At 44.3% G+C, this 20,777-nt stretch overlaps 1 protein-coding gene across 1 annotated transcript; it reads left to right on the top strand.

The window, feature by feature from the left end:
• Nucleotides 1–675: 675 nt before the first annotated feature.
• Nucleotides 676–20,750, top strand: igsf21b (immunoglobin superfamily, member 21b). Its single transcript, XM_030352489.1, has 10 exons — nt 676–909; nt 3,332–3,456; nt 12,663–12,790; nt 13,074–13,192; nt 15,490–15,605; nt 15,955–16,543; nt 17,310–17,407; nt 19,123–19,315; nt 19,583–19,621; nt 19,760–20,750. Exons 1-10 carry the CDS (start codon nt 834–836, stop codon nt 19,849–19,851), a joined length of 1,575 nt encoding a protein of 524 aa, XP_030208349.1. The 5' UTR covers nt 676–833; the 3' UTR covers nt 19,852–20,750.
• The last annotated feature ends 27 nt before the right edge of the window (nt 20,751–20,777 follow it).

The raw sequence follows: 20,777 nt of genomic DNA, 5'->3' as shown, positions 1-20,777 counted from the left end.
ATAATTATAGGCAACGGAGACATTGAGGAATGAGTCTTCATTTTCCTCTATGAAGGAGCTTGGTAGAATTCCTTCCTCGGTAATTTCCTAAGAATGATCTTAGTTGTGTCCCCAGGGGACACGACAATCCCCTACTGTCGTTACTGTCTAGCGAGCCGCGGGTCAGACTGCAGTCCCCCACTCCACCTAGAGGGGCCGCCAGTGCACACTAACCTCGGTTCCTCCCTCTCCTGCCAGGTCGCTGTGTCCCCCGGCCACACCGACCTGGAGACGCCTACGCTTCTTGTTGGCTCCACATCGCGGTGGGTGTTTGGGTTATATTTAGTGTATCCACAGGGTGTCACCATAAAGGCTACTGATACGTTCAAATATTGCAGCCACAAAATAGGACTTTTTATGTGGCGCCCACACACGAACCTGGAATTTAAATGTTTATTTGGATATGTGATTTTTGTAAGGAATTTCTCATCATAATTCTTCATCGTTTGTTACTCTTTTTTTTCTGGCTATGCTAGTCAGAAAAACACACACCTCAAACTGAACTACTTATCATCCTTTGCGCACATCATCACGCACACACACACACACACACACACACACACACACACACACACACACACACACACACACACACACACACACACACACACACACACACACACACACACACACACACACACACACACAAGCCTACCTTGCTCCACATCATCGGCACACGCTGCGCGCTGTATGCGCCGTGGAGCCCGGAGGATGACGGCGGACGAGCCCGCTGCAGCACCCTGTGGTCCCCTGGCCGAGCCCGCCTCCCTGGGTCCCGCCGCAAGGAGCTAAGGATGAGGGGCGACCTGGTCCTGGCTCTGCGGCTCTGCCTCCTCCTCCTCTCCGCCTCGTGTCTCCATCCCGCCGGAGGTAAGCGCAGCGCCGGTTCCAGGACGCGGTCCGCCGTTGGAGACTATGGTCGTAAATGGGTTTCCTTGGTGGTTTTCTGCTTTAAATGGAGTTCCGTCCTTTTGCCGTTAAACACTTGTAAATCGGGTCAGACACGGGTGATGATGTTTGACTTCTAGACAACTTGTCACAGAGATTATCTTATATGATATTCATACAGAGATAGGCTAATACATTTAAATTAGGTTAAACAAGTTAAACCCACCCTATAGGTTACGACTCCTACCGTGGAATAGCATAGGGTAATTTTTCACCGTTAACCTCTATAGAAAGATACGAAACTGAAGCCACAGGGGGTCTAGATCATGTTTTGGATACGAGGTTTGTAGTCCAGGTCCATTTATAGCTCCGCTGAAGGACGTGGGCCATTCAACTAACCGCCATCTAATGACTTCTATTGGAGAAAGAAACGCTGATTTGGACTTGCGCGATTATGTGCGTGAGTTTGGGAGTTTGCGCGTGAGTGTGATTGGGCATCGAACCGGACCTTTCTGGGTTTCTAAGCATGAGCGGGGATGTGTGTGGTCGCGATGGATGTTGCCCTGAATAAGCAGCGGATCTGTGATTAAACCAGGGAATTAAAATCGTTGGTCCATGTTATTGCACTATAATATATAGCCTGCAGGCCAACATTTGTTTAAATTATTCAGAGAGATACAGTGACCATTACTAGAGTGTCATGATCATTCAAGATCTAAATATCATTTTAATCAACATGTATTTGACCTCCCTCACCCGCTTCCCTGGTTTGAAACCCTTTGCCCATTTTTTTCTGTTCATCTGTATGTGTGTGTGTGTGTGTGTGTGTGTGTGGTGTGTGTGTGTGTGTGTGTGGGTGCGTGTGCGTGTGTGTGTCTGTTTCTGTGTGTGTGTTGCTGCACCCTCATCTGCATGTGTGTGTATGTGTATACTACGTGTACGTGTGTGTTTACGCATGGCAAAGCACTGCTTTGGCGAGTGGTCTTTGGATGAGAAAGTGAAGGAGGGATTAGAGTGTGCGTGTGTGTATGTGTGTGTGTGTGTGTGTGTGTGTGTGTGTGTGTGTGTGTGTGTGTGTGTGTGTGTGTGTGTGTGTGTGTGTGTGTGTGTGTTGGGGGGTGGGGGAAGGGGGGGGAGTGCTTTGGAAAAAATTATAATCTGTATGCTGGATTACGTCATGCGGACAGAGCAGGAGCAGCGCTGGGGAGGAGGTGGGAGGACAGGGGGGAGGAGGGGGGAGAAGGGGGGAGGTGGGGGGAGCAGGGGGGAGGAGGGGGGAGAAGGGGGGAGGTGGGAGGACAGGGGGGAGGAGGGGGGAGAAGGGGGGAGGTGGGAGGAGCAGGGGGGAGGAGGGGGGAGGTGGGAGTATCCATGACCAGAGAGGTCTTCTGGGGTCAATAAATATATGATTGATTATCAGCTTTGATCTCTTACCTCTCTGTGTATTGGCATACGACTGTGTTCCCCAGGTTAAGGGGATCCATTCCTAATGTACTCTTCCCACTCTGTTGCTCAGTGGCAGCTGAGCTTTAATGACTCCTACTGGGGGGTGGGGGGGTGGGGGGGGGGTGATTCAGGGGCCATCAACGTTCACACTTAACTAAAGGCGCCTTGTGTTATATTAATATTAATCTGCCCAAAGGTTCACTCTCTGGGACACTGGCATCAGGGTGTGAAGGGGCATAGGGTTGCGCTAGATAGCTTGAGCTGGGAGTGTGTGTGTGGTTTTGTGTGTGTGTGTGTGTGTGTGTGTGTGTGTGTGTGTGTGTGTGTGTGTGTGTGTGTGTGTGTGTGTGTGTGTGTGTGTGTGTGTGTGTGTCTGGATGCTGGTTTTTGTGTGTGTTGTGGTGCGTTGGCCTGTGAGAGAAGGATTAACTTTAACCGTATAGACGGAGAGAGTGAGAGAGAGGGGGAGAGAGAGAGAAAGGGAGAGAAAGGGAGGGAAATCTTGTTGTAACCTACATTTTTGGCTTTGTTCAAGCTGTCACGTTTGCTCACCCTTACAGAGGAACACACCCCCACCCACACCCAGACACACACACCCGCACACACCAGCAAACACACACACACACACACACACCCACCGACAAACATCCACACCCACACACACGAAAAACACCCACACACATACACACACCCAGACACACGCACACATACACCGACAAACACCCCCACACACACACACACACGCACACACACCCACCGACAAACACACACACCCACACTCCCACATACACACACACACAGCCGCACACACACACACACACACACTCCCTGCTGTGAAACAAACTAAAAAGCAGCACTAGACAGAATGACAGTGAGGACATCGCGTCAGCTTCTTTATCAATGCCTGGCGTCAGGGGGGTGAGCCTACCTGTCTGATCCTCACCGTTTTCATCCCCAGGGTACCTAACGGTTACCATAGAGACCCTGCATCCTGTCGTCATCGGCGACGCGGTCACCATCAAGTGCTTCTTCCGCACCGACGGGATTCTGCGCGAGATCGTGTGGTTCAGGATGGGCTCCCAGGTACAGCTGCTCCTTGCACCGTGTTCAGACTCACACTGACTATTCATAATCAGACTGACTAGGCGTGGTACGCTATGAATGAATACCACCTGACAGGGACATAGAGGCAGCATCTGGACGCACTGGAAGAGGTGTAGGATCGTCTACTGCAGGCCTACTTTATTAGATGTAAATATATGGGGCGGTATGGCTGTGGTTTAGGGTTACGTTTTGGGATTTGTTTTATGATAGAGTTACGAGTTATGGTTTGGTTTTATGTTAAAAGTTAGGGTTTGGGGTAAGGGTTTGGTTTTATGTTAGAGTTATGAGTTAGGGTTTGGGATAGGGTTTGGTTTTATGTAAGAGTTAGGGTTTGGTTTTATGTTAGAGTTAAAAGTTAGGGTTTGGTTTTATGTTAGAGTTAAAAGTTAGGGTTTGGGGTTAGGTTTTGGTTTTATGTTAGAGTTATGAGTTAGGGTTTGGGGTTAGGATTTGGTTTTATGTTAGAGTTAAAAGTTAGGGTTTGGGGTTAGTTTTTGGTTTTATGTTAGAGTTATGAGTTAGGGTTTGGTTTTAGGGTTTGGTTTTATGATATGGTTACGAGTTAGGGTTTGGTTTTAAGGTTTGGGGTTAGGGATTGGTTTTACGATATGGTTACGAGTTAGGGTTTGTGGTTAGGTTTTAGGACCCTTAAAAAGACCCCAGGACCACCTCAGATATGGCCCTCACCCAGGACGGAACCCACAGTGCCAGGACGGTTCCCCGTGGCCTCAGACACAGGCCTCCTGCGTCCAGATCCCAGAAAAAAGACCCCTGAACCAAGACTCAAAAGCCTACTTATAACCTAACAAACCCCTGAATGCTTAGCTCCTATGAACTCCGGCCCTTCAGCTTGTCTCACACCAGTGGCCCTCAGCGTTTCCTCTACAATCAGGGGCATTCAGCAGACGCTTTTATCCAAAGCGACTTACATCGGTTAATACACACATTGACACACCGACGCCAGAGTCGACCATGCAAGGCGACAGCCAGCTCGTCAGGAGCAGTTAGGGTTAAGTGTCTTGCTGACAGGGACACATCAACACTCAGCTAGGAGGAGCTGGGGATCGAACTCAATATCATCCCACTGCAGACACAAATGGGCGTTCTCGTGTGGTGGGAGTTCCCGTTTACGCAGACTGGAACGCCCCCTTCTTATTCTTCTTCGCCTTTCTCGCTGAACTGTATTAAAATTTCTAGTAGTACACTATTTCTAGTAGTACACTATTTACAGTGTACTACTCCGAAACCATGTAAATAGTGTTGTAAATAAACGTCCAAATCTTTTCAAATCTTATTTGGCAAATGACTTCACATGGTGTGTCTTTTTACAGTTTATTCGTTACCAGCATTCGTAGTGTTGATCAGCAGTGAAATAGTCTGCTATAAGACGTTGACGTCGCTTAGCAACCGAAGACGCTGGGGTTGACAAGTTTCCGGACTGCTACCCTTGCAAGTGAACGGAGCATTTCACGGCATTGAGAAGACCAGTGTAATAAAGGCCTATAAAATGTCTGTTTATGGCATAGATTTCTCCTCAGATTAGGCCAATAAAGCAATGATAACAAAAACAAAAAAAACACAAACGCTCGATCAAAGGCCCCCTCTCCCTCGGGTCAATCAAAACCCTCATTGTTTAACATGAATTGGCTAAACAAATGACCACTGTACCATATTTAAACACAATTCAAATTGTGCAGGGAATTATTTCCATTGGTCATTCTCAGTGGCGGCTGGCGATCAAACATGTTGGTCGGGCACAGTAACAGACAGTTGCTTCGTTTTGTTTATATGCTACAGGCCGAAAGACTAAATTAATATGTAACTTACTTGCTCCTTTTAAGTATAACATTGCTTGGGGAGTCCAATTCCTCCACTGAAAAGGGTGGAAAGTGCTTACAACTCTCTGCTAGGTAGCGATCTATGACACTGTTGTTTTTTATTGGTCGTCATGAAAAAAACAAAAGGGGTAACACTGTTGATATTTATCAAATAAAAAATAGGGGGTAACACTGTTGTTTTTCACACACTGTCGTTTTAATCAAATGAAACATGAGGGGTAACACTGTCTTTTTAATCAAATGATACACAAGGGGTAACACTGTCGTTTTAATCAAATGAAACATGAGGGGTAACACTGTCTTTTTTATCAAACGAAACATTAGGGGTAACACTGTCGTTTTTTATCGGTCGTCATGAAAAAAACATAAGGGGTAACACTGTCGTTTTTATCAAATGAAACATGAGGGGTGACACTGTCATTTTTCTTTGGTCGTCATGAAAAAAACCATAAGGGGTAACACTGTTGTTTTTGATTGGTCATCATGAAAAAAACACAAGGGGTAACACTGTCGTTTTTTATTGGTCTTCATGAAGAAAAACATAAGGGCACTGTTGTCTTTGTCAAATAAAATATAAGGGGTAACACTGTTGTTTTTCATCAGTCGTCATGAGAAAACCATAAGAGGTAACACTGTCGTTTTTTATTGGTCGTCATGAAAAAAAACATAAGGGAAATAATAGAAAAACACACATACATTTTAATGTCATGTATATCCTCTTTATTGATGATTGATCATTGTGTATTGTCATCGCCTCAGTGGTGCAGTGGAGTGTACTCTGCCTAACCCACTGGCGACCGCGGCTCAATTTCGGTGGAAAACACAATATCTTTAATTTGAAACGTAATGCTATGATGTCATATATAACCACAGACCTATTTCAATTGTGGATATCAGTGGGAGGTGGAGAGAGCTATGAGCTAACCCCCTGGAGACTGGGGTTCAAGTCCGGTTGATGTCCTCTGTTGGAAGACTCTTATCTCTATTTCGTGCGAATTATAAAGTCAAGTATAACCATTGTGTTGATTTTATTCTGTGTCTTGATGGTGCATTGATAAGTTCGGATGTTAATACTCCAAACAGCTCAGGTTTGGATCCCTGCAAAAACGTCGACAGGGGTACCGCTGTCATTTTTTATTGGTCAACATGGAAAAAACATGAGGGGTAACTCTGTCGTTTTTTATCGGCCGTCATGAAATAAACATAAGGGGTAACACTGTCGATATTCATCAAATATAACATAGGGGGCAACACTGTTGTTTTTCTTTGGTCGTCATGAAAGAAACCACAAGTGGTACCACTGTTGTTTTTTATTGGTCTTCATGAAAAACAACACAAGGGGTAACACTGTTGTCTTTGTCAAATAAAATATAAGTCGTTTTTTATTGGTCGTCATGAAAAAAACCATAAGGGGTAACACTGTTGTTTTTTATCGGACGTCATGAAAGAAAACATAAGGGGTAACACTGTTGTTTTTTATTGGTCGTCAAGAAAAAAAACATAAGGGGTAACTCTGTTGTTTTTTTATCGGCCGTCATGAAATAAACATAAGGGGTAAACATGTCGATATTGATCAAATAAAACATAGGGGGTAACACTGTTGTTTTTCTTTGGTCGTCATGAAAAAAACACAAGGGGTAACACTGTCGTTTTAATCAAATGAAACATGAGGGGTAAGACTCGTTTTTATTAAATGAAACATGAGGGATGACACTGTCATTTTCTTTGGTCGTCATGAAAAAAACCATAAGGGGTAACACTGTTGTTTTTGGATTGGTCGTCATGAAAAAAAAACAGGTTGTTTTTTATCGGCCGTCATGAAAAGAAACATAGGGGGTAACACTGTCGTTTTTTATTGGTCGTCACGAAAAAAACACAAGGGAAATAATAGAAAAACACACATACATTTTAATGTCATTTATATCCTCTTTATTTATGATTGATCATTGTGAAATTTCATCCCCTCAGTGGTGCAGTGGAGTGTACTCTGCCTAACCAACTGGAGACCGAGGCTCAATTTCTGTGGAAAGCACAATATCTTTAATTTGAAACGTAATGCTATCATGTCTATTGCATTTTTTGTCATCTATAACCACAGACATATTTAAAATTTAAATCTCAGTGGGAAGTGGATGAAGTGAGCTAACCCCCCGGAGACCGGGGTTCAAGTCCGGTTGATGTCCTCTGTTGGAAGACTCTTATCTCTATTTCATGCGAATTATAAAGTCAAGTATAACCATTGTGTTGACTTTATTCGGTGTCTTGATGGTGCATTGATAAGTTCGGAGGTTAATACTCTAAACAGCTCAGTTTCGGATCCCTGCAAATACGTCGACAGGGGTACCGCTGTCGTTATTTATTGGTCAACATGGAAAAAACATGAGGGGTAACTCTGTCGTTTTTCTTTGTTCGTCATGAAAAAAAACACAAGGGGTAACACTGTCGTTTTTTATAGGTCGTCAAGAAAAAAAACATAACATTAAAATGGATGTGTGTTTTTCTATTATTTCCCTTATGTTTTCTTTCATGATGACCAAAAAATACGACAGGGATAACCCTTATGGTTTTTTCATGACGACTGATAAAAAACGACAGTGTTAAATAAGTGTTCTTTGGTCGTCATGAAAAAAACCATAAGGGGTAACGCTGTTGTTTTTGATTGGTCGTCATGAAAAAAAACATAAGGGGTAACGCTGTTGTTTTTGATTGGTCGTCATGAAAAAGAACACAAGGGAAATAATAGAAAAACACACATACATTTAAATGTCATGTATATCCTCTTTATTGATGATTGATCATTGTGAATTTTCATCGCCGCAGTGGTGCAGTGGAGTGTACTCATTGATAAGTTCAGAGGTTAATACTCAAAACAGCTCAGGTTCGGATCCCTGCAAAAACGTCGGCAGGAGTACCGCGGTCGTTTTTTATCGGTCGTCATGAAAAAAACCGCTGTCGTCTTTTATCGGCGGTCATGAAATAAACATAAGGGGTAAACCTGTCGATATTGATCAAATAAAACATAGGGGGTAACACAGTTGTTTTTCTTTGGTCGTCATGAAAAAAAACACAAGGGGTAACACTGTCGTTTTAATCAAATGAAACATAAGGGGTAACACTGTCGTTTTTTATCGGTCGTCATGAAAAAAAATTAAGGGGTAACACTGTTGTTTTTTATTCGTCGTCAAGAAAAAAAACTTAACATTAAAATGGATGTGTGTTTTTCTATTATTTCCCTTATGTTTTTTTTCATGACGACCAAAAAATACGACAGTGTTAAAAAAGTGTTCTTGGGTCGTCATGAAAAACACCATAAGGGGTAACACTGTTGTTTTTGATTGGTCGTCATGAAAAAAAACATAAGGGGTAACGCTGTTGTTTTTTATTGGTCGTCAAGAAAAAAAACATAACATTAAAATGTATGTGTGTGTTTTTCTATTATTTCCCTTATGGTTTTGTCATGACGACTGATAAAAAACGACAGTGTTAAAAAAGTGTTCTTTGGTCGTCATGAAAAAAACCCATAAGGGGTAACACTGTTGTTTTTGATTGGTCGTCATGAAAAAAAACATAAGGAATATCGCTGTTTTTTTTCATTGGTCGTCATGAAAAAAAACATAAGGGGTAACGCTGTTGTTTTTTATCGGTCATCATGAAAAAAACATAAGGGGTAACACTGTCGTATTTTATTGGACGTCATGAAAAAAAACATAAGGGAAATAATAGAAAAACACACATACATTTTAATGTCATGTATATCCTCTTTATTGATGATTGATCATTGTGAATTTTCATCGCCTCAGTGGTGCAGTGGAGTGTACTCATTGATAAGTTCGGAGGTTAATACTCCAAACAGCTCAGGTTCGGATCCCTGCAAAAACGTTGGCAGGGGTACCGCTGTTGTTTTTTATTGGTCAACATGGAAAAAACATAAGGGGTAACTCTGTCGTTTTTTATCGGTCGTCATTAAAAAAACCATAAGGGGTAACGCTGTTGTTTTATCGGTCGTCATGAAAAAAACCATATGGGGTAACGCTGTTGTTTTATCGGTCGTCATGAAAAAAACCATAATGGGTAACGCTGTTGTTTTATTGGTCGTCATGAAAAAAAACATAAGGGGTAACTCTGTTGTTTTTTATCGGCCGTCATGAAATAAAACAAGGGAAAAAATAGAAAAACACACATACATTTTAATGTCATGTATATCCTCTTTATTGATGATTGATCATTGTGAATTTTCATCGCCTCAGTGGTACAGTGGGGGGGGTAAAGCTGGGGTAAACCTGGTTAAACCTGTCGATATTGATCAAATAAAACATAGGGGGTAACACTGTTGTTTTTCTTTGGTCGTCATGAAAAAAAACAAGGGAAAAAATAGAAAAACACACATACATTTTAATGTCATGTATATCCTCTTTATTGATGATTGATCATTGTGAATTTTCATCGCCTCAGTGGTACAGTGGAGTGTACTCATTGATAAGTTCGGAGGTTAATACTCCAAACAGCTCAGGTTCGGATCCCTGCAAAAACGTTGGCAGGGGTACCGCTGTCTTTTTTTATTGGTCAACATGGAAAAAACATAAGGGGTAACTCTGTCGTTTTTTATCGGTCGTCATTAAAAAAACCATAAGGGGTAACGCTGTTGTTTTTTTTATTGGTCGTCATGAAAAAAAACACAAGGGGTAACACTGTTGTTTTATCGGTCGTCATGAAAAAAACATAAGGGGTAACTGTTGTTTTTTATCGGCCGTCATGAAATAAACATAAGGGGTAAACCTGTCGATATTGATCAAATAAAACATAAGGGGTAACACTGTTGTTTTAATCAAATGAAACATGAGGGGTAACACTGACGTTTTTATCAAATGAAACATAAGGGGTAACACTGTTGTTTTTTATTGTTCGTCAAGAAAAAAAACATAAGGGGTAACTCTGTCGTTTTTTATCGGTCGTCATTAAAAAAATGTGTGTTTTTCTATTATTTCCCTTATGTTTTTTTTCATGACGACCAAAAAATACGACAGTGTTACCCCTTATGGTTTTTGCATGACGACTGATGAAAAACGACTGTGTTAAAAAAGTGTTCTTTGGTCGTCATGAAAAAAACCATAAGGGGTAACACTGTTATTCATTGGTCGTCAAGAAAAAAAACATAACATTAAAATGTATGTGTGTTTTTCTATTATTTCCCTTATGGTTTTTTCATGACAACTGATAAAAAACGACAGTGTTAAAAAAGTGTTCTTTGGTCGTCATGAAAAAAACCATAAGGGGTAACACTGTTGTTTTTGATTGGTGGTCATGAAAAAAAACATAAGGGGTAACGCTGTTGTTTTTTATTGGTCGTCATGAAAAAAAACACAAGTGGTAGCACTGTTGTTTTTATCGGTCATCATGAAAAAAACATAAGGGGTAACACTGTCGTATTTTATTGGTTGTCATGAAAAAAAACATAAGGGAAATAATAGAAAAACACATACATTTTATGTCATGTATATCCTCTTTATTGATGATTGATCATTGTCATCTCTGTCGTCATGAAGAAAACCATAAGGGGTAACACTGTTGTTTTTGATTGGTCGTCATGAAAACAAACACAAGGGGTCATGAAAAAAAAATTGTAACACTCGTTTTTTATCGGTCGTCCTGAAAAAAAACATAAGGGGTAACTGTCGTTTTTTATCGGCCGTCATGAAATAAACCTGTCGATATTGATCAAATAAAACATAGGGGGTAACACTGTTGTTTTTCTTTGGTCGTCATGAAAAAAAACATAAGGGGTAACACTGTTGTTTTAATCAAATGAAACATGAGGGGTAACACTGTCGTTTTTATCAAATGAAACATAAGGGGTAACACTGTCGTTTTTTATCGGTCGTCATGAAAAAAAACATAAGGGGTAACACTGTTGTTTTTTATTGGTCGTCATGAAAAAAAACATATTTGAAAATAAATAAATAATTGTCCTTGTCAAATAAAATATAAGGGGTAACACTGTTGTTTTTCATCAGTCATCATTGAAAAAAAACATTAGGGATAACACTGTCGTTTTTATCAAATGAAACGTAAAGGGTAACACTGTATAGAATAGAAACACACACACACACACACACACACACACACACACACACACACACACACACACACACACACACACACACAAATCAGATGGATCCGACCGGGATTTCCGTTGCGATGGGTTTCCTCCATCAGTGACTTATACAATATACAAATTGTGTAAAACAAAACCCCTCTTTCATTTTAAAATAATAGTATGCAAATATGTTGAATAGGCCTGCATCTTTGTTATACTTTTAAAATGTTCCTTTAAAGCCTATTTTATAGCTTACACACTGATATTTTAAAACAGGAATGCGAAATGCAAAATGCATCCTGGGATATTTAACAGTCCCAAGTCCACACCATGGACATATTGGGCTAGCGGCTAGCCCCACCAGGAAGAAAAATAATCTCTGTTCACTTCGACAGAGAAACACTCTGAGCATGCGCATTTCAATGTTTCCAGTCCAATACACATTGCATTTGGCTGGTGGGGCTAGAGCCCCTCTTGCACCTCCAGTCAAACTCAGCCGGAAGAAGCAAGCCAGGGTCGACTAAAAATTAAATAAAAGCGCCGAACTTGTTATTTTATAGTACTTTCTGGGGAGATTATTTTTATATATATATATATAAAAATATATATATTCTATTTTTTATATATATATATTTTTTTCATTTCATTTTCCTTTATTTTTTTCTTGTGAGAGTAGCGACTTGCCCCTAATGAACAGTCGCCACTGGTCATTCTGACCGGGGACATTTAGAATTGTCGGTCCTCCTCATTTTTTTCCGGTCAATGACCGGTAATCCGACAACGGAAACTCTGCTATAAACCGGCCTAACTTTCACCGTCAACACCGAACCCCTTCTTCTTCGCACGGCTGTCAACTTCCGGAACATTCGCTAGTTAGATTTTCTCAAACAGCAGTTTCAAGTACGGGCAGCATAGAACTAACGTTAGCCAAGTGGGGGCTCCATGATTGCTAAATCTAACGAGAGAGGTAAAATTGCCATTAAGGAAGGAAAGCATAGTATGCTTTGCGACTGTGCTTCGCAGTATGCCTTGCGAAACCCAGTATGCCTTTCGAAACACCTTGTGATTGGTCGATGAAAAGCTACCAGGAACGCCTAATGGGCGTTCTTGTGTCATGACGGAAACGCCCAAGCCTGCATCTGGACCCTTCTCATCGAACTAGCAACCTTTCGGTCACAAGACAACTGCTCTGCCTCCTGAGCTAAGCCGACCCCAGAGCGGGAGGTTGAGCTGTGGTCCTCTGTGTGTCCCAGTCCCAGCTAGGCGGTGTCGGGAGCGGCAAGCAGAAGATCTTCACCTACGACGCCATGTACAACCGGAGCTCCTCCAACATGGAGGCCAGCCCCCGCCGGGAGGAGCTGGTATACCAGTCCACCGTCCGGTAAGCCGGGAGGGGGGGGGTGAAGCCTCATGTGGTGAGGTTTTCATGTGCTCTAGTGTGACACGATTGATTATGATTACCATTGAATATAAAGTACGCAAGGATAAAACCACCAACCGCGATATAAAAATGTAATGAAGACGAAGTGTTTCAATATTTAGATCCAAGTGAACTGTTTAGGTGCGTGCATTTCAACTAACTGTTCTCAAGGCGATGTAACGACGATGTCCCCCGTGTTGTCACGGCCATGTCCCCCTGCGTTGTCACGGCGACGTCCCCGCAGGCTGCCGGAGGTGCAGCTGGGAGACGACGGCGTGTACGAGTGCCATGTGGGCGTGTACGAGAAGGCGTCCCGCAGCGCCCTGGTGTTGGGCTCCAGCAGCGTGCTGCTCACCGTCATCGGTAGGAGAAAGACTCACAGGAGCCGCCACACGGGTTAAAATAATTTCATGCTTTTTCGACTTTTATGACCTATAAACGTTGTTATAATGATTGATAGTCATGTTTAACGATACACAAAAAACGATGTCGATTTTCGGGAAACTCTTCTTCTCATCTGGGCGCTTTCAGCCTTCTCCGTCAACGCTCGGTTTCGTCCTTCTCCGCCCCCTCGCCCCCCTCCTGCCAACCCAACTCCGTTGTGATTGGTTACCTTCCTTGAAGCGCACGCGCGGGCAGCTTTGACCAGGCATATGGGGGTGTGGCAGGAGTGCCTCGACGTAGATGATTTCCCGGAAATGTGAAACGTTGTTCCGAGTGTTTAGCGCTCTACACAGCCACCCCAGACTGTCAGCAGGGAATACGTTGAAATGCATGTACGTCATTATTTGACACTTTATTATGGTTAAACATGACTTTCAATCATTATCATTATTACGTTTAAAGGTCATAAAAGTCGCAAAGGCATAATAGGTCCCCTTTAAGGATCATCTGATGGGCGCTGACATGTGACATGTCCGCACCCCACTGTAACGGGCACATTACATTGGGGTGCATTGGAGCACACTGTGACCCCTTTCCCCCCTCCCCCAACTCTAGGTTATCGTTGTTGTCTTTGTTATTGTTTTCATTGTCGTTGTTTTGTGTTGTAAATGGTGTAACTATTGTTTTCGTTTCATGTATTGTGTCTCTCTTGTTTATGAAAACGCACAGAAAAAGAAGAATTATAAATGGTAAAAACTAATAGGACTCCATGAATTAAGGGATATATGTGAATGGAAGAAGGTAAGAGATAGACCATCCTATGGAGTGGTGATGCTGATGCTGATGGGACTGGCACCGATGAGGCTCTGAAGTAGGCTGGGGGATTAACCTCTTTGTATGTTGGAGGTGGGGTGGAGTTGGGTTCGAACGAAGGTAGCGCCTGGAATACAAAGAGAAGAGAAAGAAGCAGGCGTACTTATACTGACGGGTGTCATTCTGATGGGTTTACGAGGAGTTCATCCTGAATGCTTTGGAGATCACCTAGAGTTGTGAATATCTTAAAGGTGTAGAGTCTCCTGGAGAGGTTTTGATGGGTTTTATTAGGTGCAGAGTGAATCTCTTCAAGGGAAAGTAGTCTTCGTGCCTAAACCATCACTATATGTGAATTGTATCTTGCATGACATATGGGGCCTGTGTCCTATATGCATGCATTGTCTTTATTTGTATTGTTATTTATTTTATGTAAAGCAGCTATATGTGACGGCATTGGACTCCAAGACAAATTTCCCTCCAAGGATAATAAAGTGTATCTTATCTTATATCTTCATGTTACACCCAGATAAATATAAAGAAAAATGCAAAGCTATTTGGTGGACGCTTTTATCCATATACTCTTTAGTGGTGGGTGGTCCCAGTGGGAATCAAACCTCAAACCCTGGCAGTGTCAATGCCGTGCTCTCCCAGGGGAGCTACGCAGGACCACCTGTGTAGGCAGGCCCACCAATAAAAGTCGCCCTGTTTATTTGTTATAATTGCCAATTGTTGCGATGAAAGAGACCTAAAACAGAGTCTCATATATGCAGCATAGTACGTTTTTGCATATTCTCCGTCCCGCACCCCATCATGCACCTGTGATTGAGGACGAGATGATGATGATGGCCATCATTCCCTTAATATTAGAAAAATAAAAACGACGGATTAGGAAGGCTTAAGGCTGCAGTAATCTACCTTTTTTCACTTTGACAAATCGGCTTATAACTTCGAGGGAAAGGTGTCAGCGTGCCATGGCGTCCCATGCGCTGAGCCAACATGTTATTAAGTGTCTTCAACGGAGTCGACAAAATTCTATTTATCCTGTAGCCTAGTTTTATAACCATTGTGTCAGATATTGTCAGGTCTCTTGCTTTCATCTTCAGCAATACAATTACAGTACAATTATAAAAAAATCCATCAGAAAGTAGTAAAAAGTGGACTTACATGAAGAATAAATTGTACGTAATACTGCCCTCTACTGCTCAGAGAGAAAATAATGCACCTTTACTTATCAAAGCAACTTATGTTGCTCCGGAAAGGCAATGCAAAGAAAAAGTTGTAAAGACTAAGTTAGATTTATGTTTCACATATAAAATCAAATCTTGTGGATCACACCTTTACAAATGCCATGCTAGGGTTATAAACCTTTAAAGTTGGAAACTCTAAGTTCCCATAGTAGACACATGTATTTCTATGCATGCGTCTCTGGAGTGGTAACAATGACCTGTATTTCCTTCCGCCAGTGCCTCCCAGGTCCATCTGGGTGCTGGCAGCAAACACGCCGGCCCCCTTCAGTCGCTACGAGGCCCAGAACTTCACCCTAGTCTGCATCGTCTCGGGAGGAAAGCCAGCTCCTGTGGTGAGATGGCCAATTTTTTATTTTTAAGCTCATGACTAATGATACAAAAATATGGATGCATGAATTTCTTACGCGACATACCAATATATAAAAGTGTTTTCTTGCTGTAAGGCAGGTGGAATATACTTAATATAATATATATACCTAATTTTAATACATAATATCAGATATTCTCTTGAGAATGCTGAATAAATTCAGGGATCTTCCTTATACTCGTATCTTAAGGTTAATTTGTAGAGTCCGGTTTTCTGTGAATTACCACCCAGGACCTCACTTGCCTGCCTCCACATTGCTCCTCTATCAGCGTTGACTCCAGATTAAACCGGAAGCTCTCCGTCCTCCCCTCCAGGTGTACTTCAAACGGGACGGGGAGCCCATTCAGGTGGTGGCCTCCACCTCCTCCACCTCCTCCACCACCACCACCGCCTCCTCGCCGGCCAAGACCAAAGCCCAGGGCAGGAGGAAGCCCCAAGAACGAGGGGGCCCCACCATGCCCAGAACAGGGCCCATGGGCTCCAAGCAGCAGCTCCCGGGCCCCGACCTGGACGACACCAAGCTCCAGAGGCGCCTCCACCCTCTCCCGGAACGGAACCGGAAGCAGGCCAGCAGGCAGGGCCGGGACGGGCCCACCACCGCCGCAGAGGAACCGCAGCGCTCCGAGCCCAGGGCCGAAACCACCGCCGCCGCCGCCGTCGTGGTGACGACCACCGAGAGCATCCCGGAGACGGTGGTGAGCCGGGAGTTCCCGCGCTGGGTCCAGAGCAGCGACCCGCTGTACCACTTTGAGCAGCGGCGGCAGGCGGCGGCCGGCGGCACCATGGAGGTGCGGGCGCTGCTCACCTGGAGCCTCAACCCCCAGCTGGACAACGAGGCGCTGTTCAGCTGCGAGGTCAAGCACCCGGCGCTGTCCATGCCGATGCAGGCCGAGGTCACGCTGGGTGAGACGCCTGAACGCTGCAAAAACCCCCGCCCAGCCCTGAAAGGACAACCATCGCCAACTGTCGATAACTGTCGCTAACAGTCGCTAGCAATCGCTGATTGTCGCCAATTGTCTGTAACAGTCGCTAGCATTCGCGAAATGTTGCTCACTGTCACTATCTGTCGTTAACTGTCGCTAACTGTCGCTATCTGTCACTTACTGTTGCTAACAATGGCTAACAATGGCTGAGAACAGTTAGCGAAGCTGTTAGTGAAGCAAAGGAACAGGTCAGTCAGTACGGAGCAGGTAGAGGGGCTGGGGGCATCTCGCTGTAGCATGCCTACAGGTGAGGCTGCGGATATTAGGGAACGATCCCAGTCTTGTTTATCAAACGATCGCCTGATCGGGTGAAGGTTTCTTAGCTCAGCTAGACTCCCCGCTGCGCACAGATAACTTGGAAGGGAAAAACTATTTTTCCATTGAAGTGGATCTCCCCCCATGAACATGATGGAAGAAATTAAATAATACATCACATACGGAGACATATCGCATAAAAGCGAACATGCATCCGATTCCAAAAGACTTCTCAGTTCTCAGTTCAAAAGGCAGTTACATAAAACAGCCGTTCACGTCGATTCCGATCAGCCGACCAATCACGATCCAGGGCAATTCGAAGTAGATGCTGGACGCGAAAAGGCTAACCTCAAATGCTGCATCGGATTGCTGCGTTGAATGTGTGTGTTGAGGGTGACTCATGTTGTTCTGTCCTCCTGTTGGTTCCTCAGCGGCGCCCCGGGGCCCGAAGCTGGTCACGATCCCCAGCAGGGCCCAGGTGGGGGACACGGTTCGCATCGCGGTCCAGGGGTTCCAGATGGGCTCTCCGGTGAGCTGAACATCTGGAGTGAACTCCGCCCAGTGCACACGCTTCAGAACACACGACAAAGGTCTTCAGTGATCCGAGGCCCGGGCTGTTGTTGCCCTAACAACCGCTCCGCTCAAGATGACGGGAGAACGAGAATGGGCTTTATTTAACCATAATAAACGTATACACATAAAGTTACGCTGAAGTTAAGTTTAGATTAAGCTAAGGCGATACCAATAGGGGAATATCATGCTAATGTACAAAGTAAGTACTTTGTACCTTTTATTTATGCAAGTAATTAAAAGGAAAATCAATTCAACGTGGATTTTTATAAGAGAAATGGGGAAAAAAATAGGGATCATCATTATTGTGTTTACATTTTCTTTCAAATGCTAAATGGCTAAAATAAGCTAGCTAAGCTGTTGTGTGAAGGTCCTGAGAAGGGCCTGCCCTAATCTGTTAGGGGGGCCTTGTACAATATACCCTCGCATAGGGATCTAAACTAATTGCCTAAGATACATAATTACATGCAGACACCGTTACTATTTTGCTTGAAATAATTATATTTGACATGGATATAACAACAGCTTCGAAGCTGTTATATTCAATTAACAACTCTACTTTTACGCATCGCTTTGTTTGCGAAACATATGTTTTAAAATACATCAAATCCCCTGTGGTTAAATACAAAACAACTCCAACACAATCTGATATTTAATAGGAATCTTCATCTCTGATGTCGTCTGCAGTCACTACCCCATACCGCCCCAACTGGTCTGACTGGTCATACCCCATACCGCCCCCACTGGTCTGACTGGTCATACCCCATACCGCCCCAACTGGTCTGACTGGTCATACCCCATGCCGCCCTCACTGGTCATACCTCATACCGCCCCCACTGGTCTGACTGGTCATACCCCATACCGCCCCCACTGGTCTGACTGGTCATACCCCATACCGCCCTCACTGGTCTGACTGGTCATACCCCATACCGCCCCCACTGGTCTGACTGGTCATACCCCATACCGCCCTCTCTGGTCTGACTGGTCATACCCCATACCGCCCTCTCTGGTCTGACTGGTCATACCCCATGCCGCCCTCTCTGGTCTGACTGGTCATACCCCATGCCGCCCTCACTGGTCATACCCCATGCCGCCCTCACTGGTCATACCCCATACCGCCCTCACTGGTCTGACTGGTCATACCCCATACCGCCCTCTCTGGTCTGACTGGTCATACCCCATACCGCCCTCACTGGTCTGACTGGTCATACCCCATACCGCCCTCTCTGGTCTGACTGGTCATACCCCATACCGCCCTCTCTGGTCTGACTGGTCATACCCCATACCGCCCTCCCTGGTCTCCTGACTGGTCTCCTCACTAGTCTCCTCCCTGGTCTCCTTACTCGTTTCCTCACTGGTCACCTCACTAGTCTCCTCCCTGGTCTCACTAGTCTCCTCACTGGTCACCTCACTAGTCCCCTCCCTGGTCTCCTCCCTGGTCTCACTAGTCTCCTCACTGGTCACCTCACTAGTTCCCTCCCTGGTCTCCTCCCTTGTCTCCTCACCAGTCTCCTCCACTAGTCTTCTCACTGGTATCCACCCTGGTCTCCTCACTAGTCACTTCACTAGTCTCCTCACCAGTCTCCTCCCTGGTCTCTGGTCTCCTCCACTGGTCTCCTCCCTGGTCTCACTGGTCTCCTCCCTGGTCTCACTGGTCTCTCCACTGGTCCGCAGAACGAGGTGTTCCCTGAGCCGCTGTTCACCTGGACCCGGGTGGGCGGGACCCTGCTTGACGGGCGGCTGGAGCACCGCGGCCGCGAGCTGGTCCTGGACCGCATCCCCGCCGAGCTCAACGGCTCCATGTTCCGCTGCACGGCCCAGAACGCCCTGGGCTCCACCGACACGCACACCCGCCTCATCGTGTTCGGTGGGGGCGCTCTGTCAAGGGCAACTGTTGTTTTTAATTGTTTCTTTGGGTGTTTTTGTACTACTGCATTGCATTACGTTTGGATGCGTGTTGAGGGGGACTCATGTTGTTCTGTTCTCCTGTTGGTTCCTCAGCGGGAACCAACAGGAGAACAGAACTACTTAAAACTAAAACTTCTTCAAAAAATCCATCCACTAGCGACATCACAATTCTAACCAATGTTTTTGTTGTGTAACGGTTTGCGTCATTTGTTTGTTTTTCTTACAGAGAACCCCAAATTGAAGAAAGGAAAAAAGCTTCTCATCGGTAAAAAAAAAGAAAGATATTACAAATGTTATTTTAAAACAATTTTCTGCACATTACCGCTCCGGGCACAATGTTGTGTGTTTTTAATTTAAAACCGCCCCCCGTAATCATGAGTCATCATATTTTCCTGTTTTTCAGACACGAACGCAGGGCACGGCCACCGTTGTCCAGGCATGACCTCCATCTGCCTCCTGACCCTGCTACTGATGTTCACAGACCACCTCACGTGACCTTCAGGATGCACGTGTGTGTGAGTGCGTGTGTGAGTGCGTGCGTGCATGCGTGCGTGTCTGTGTGTGTGTGTATCTTGTCTGGAGGATCTCTACTGCTGCATGGACCCAGACCCCTTATGGTGGCTAACATAACCATATGTCCTCGCTGTTCCTTGGGGGCAGAGATGTGAGGATGTGGAGGAATGAACGGCCGTCGTTAGAGGCAGCGTCCTTCTGATACGGATGGAGGAGGCGCTGTGGGGGCTGGTTAACTGCAAATTCATGACATCTCCTTTCTCTTTCAATTATGAATCAACAGGGAACATGTAAAGATTTGATTCGTTTGATGAATACAAACTCGGTTCTAGGCGGAGTAGTTGGAGCAGTTTTGAGATCGGTTGGCGTTTTGATTGGTGTGTAAAACAAAACAACGCTGCATTAATGTACAACATGAAAAAAATGTTGGTATGAGATACTTTTACCCCTGAGCCTGTGAGCAGCAGCTGAGAAAAACTAGGATTACTAGTGTGCCTGCAACACAATATCCGGATTTATATTATTATTTTCATAATTTAAGTTTGCATCTCGGCTTTAAAGCAGAATCAGTTCTTTTTTAAACCCTGAACATTAAAAACAATTACAAATCCTAACTGTAACAACCAGAGATATCCTGGCAACCACATTATATCCTAGCAACCACTTAGCGACCAAAGCGTTTTGATAGGTCAAATGTTTAAGTAGGACTTTACCTAAAATATAAATCGCTCTGGTTTTTGACGCGACCAGATCTCCAGGAGAGAAGGTTCTCACACTCACAGTCTACAACTCGCAGGATTATTCATGTTTCCGTGCTCTCTCTGTAGTTTACATTCATGCTGAACCTTTACAACAAAAAATTAATAAATACTATCAAACTGTCTGTTGTCTTTCTGTAAGTGTTAAGT

This window comes from Gadus morhua, chromosome 1 (genome assembly GCF_902167405.1).
Source record: "Gadus morhua chromosome 1, gadMor3.0, whole genome shotgun sequence".
NCBI classification, from domain to species: domain Eukaryota; kingdom Metazoa; phylum Chordata; class Actinopteri; order Gadiformes; family Gadidae; genus Gadus; species Gadus morhua.
This window is presented reverse-complemented; position numbering and strand designations above follow the sequence as displayed.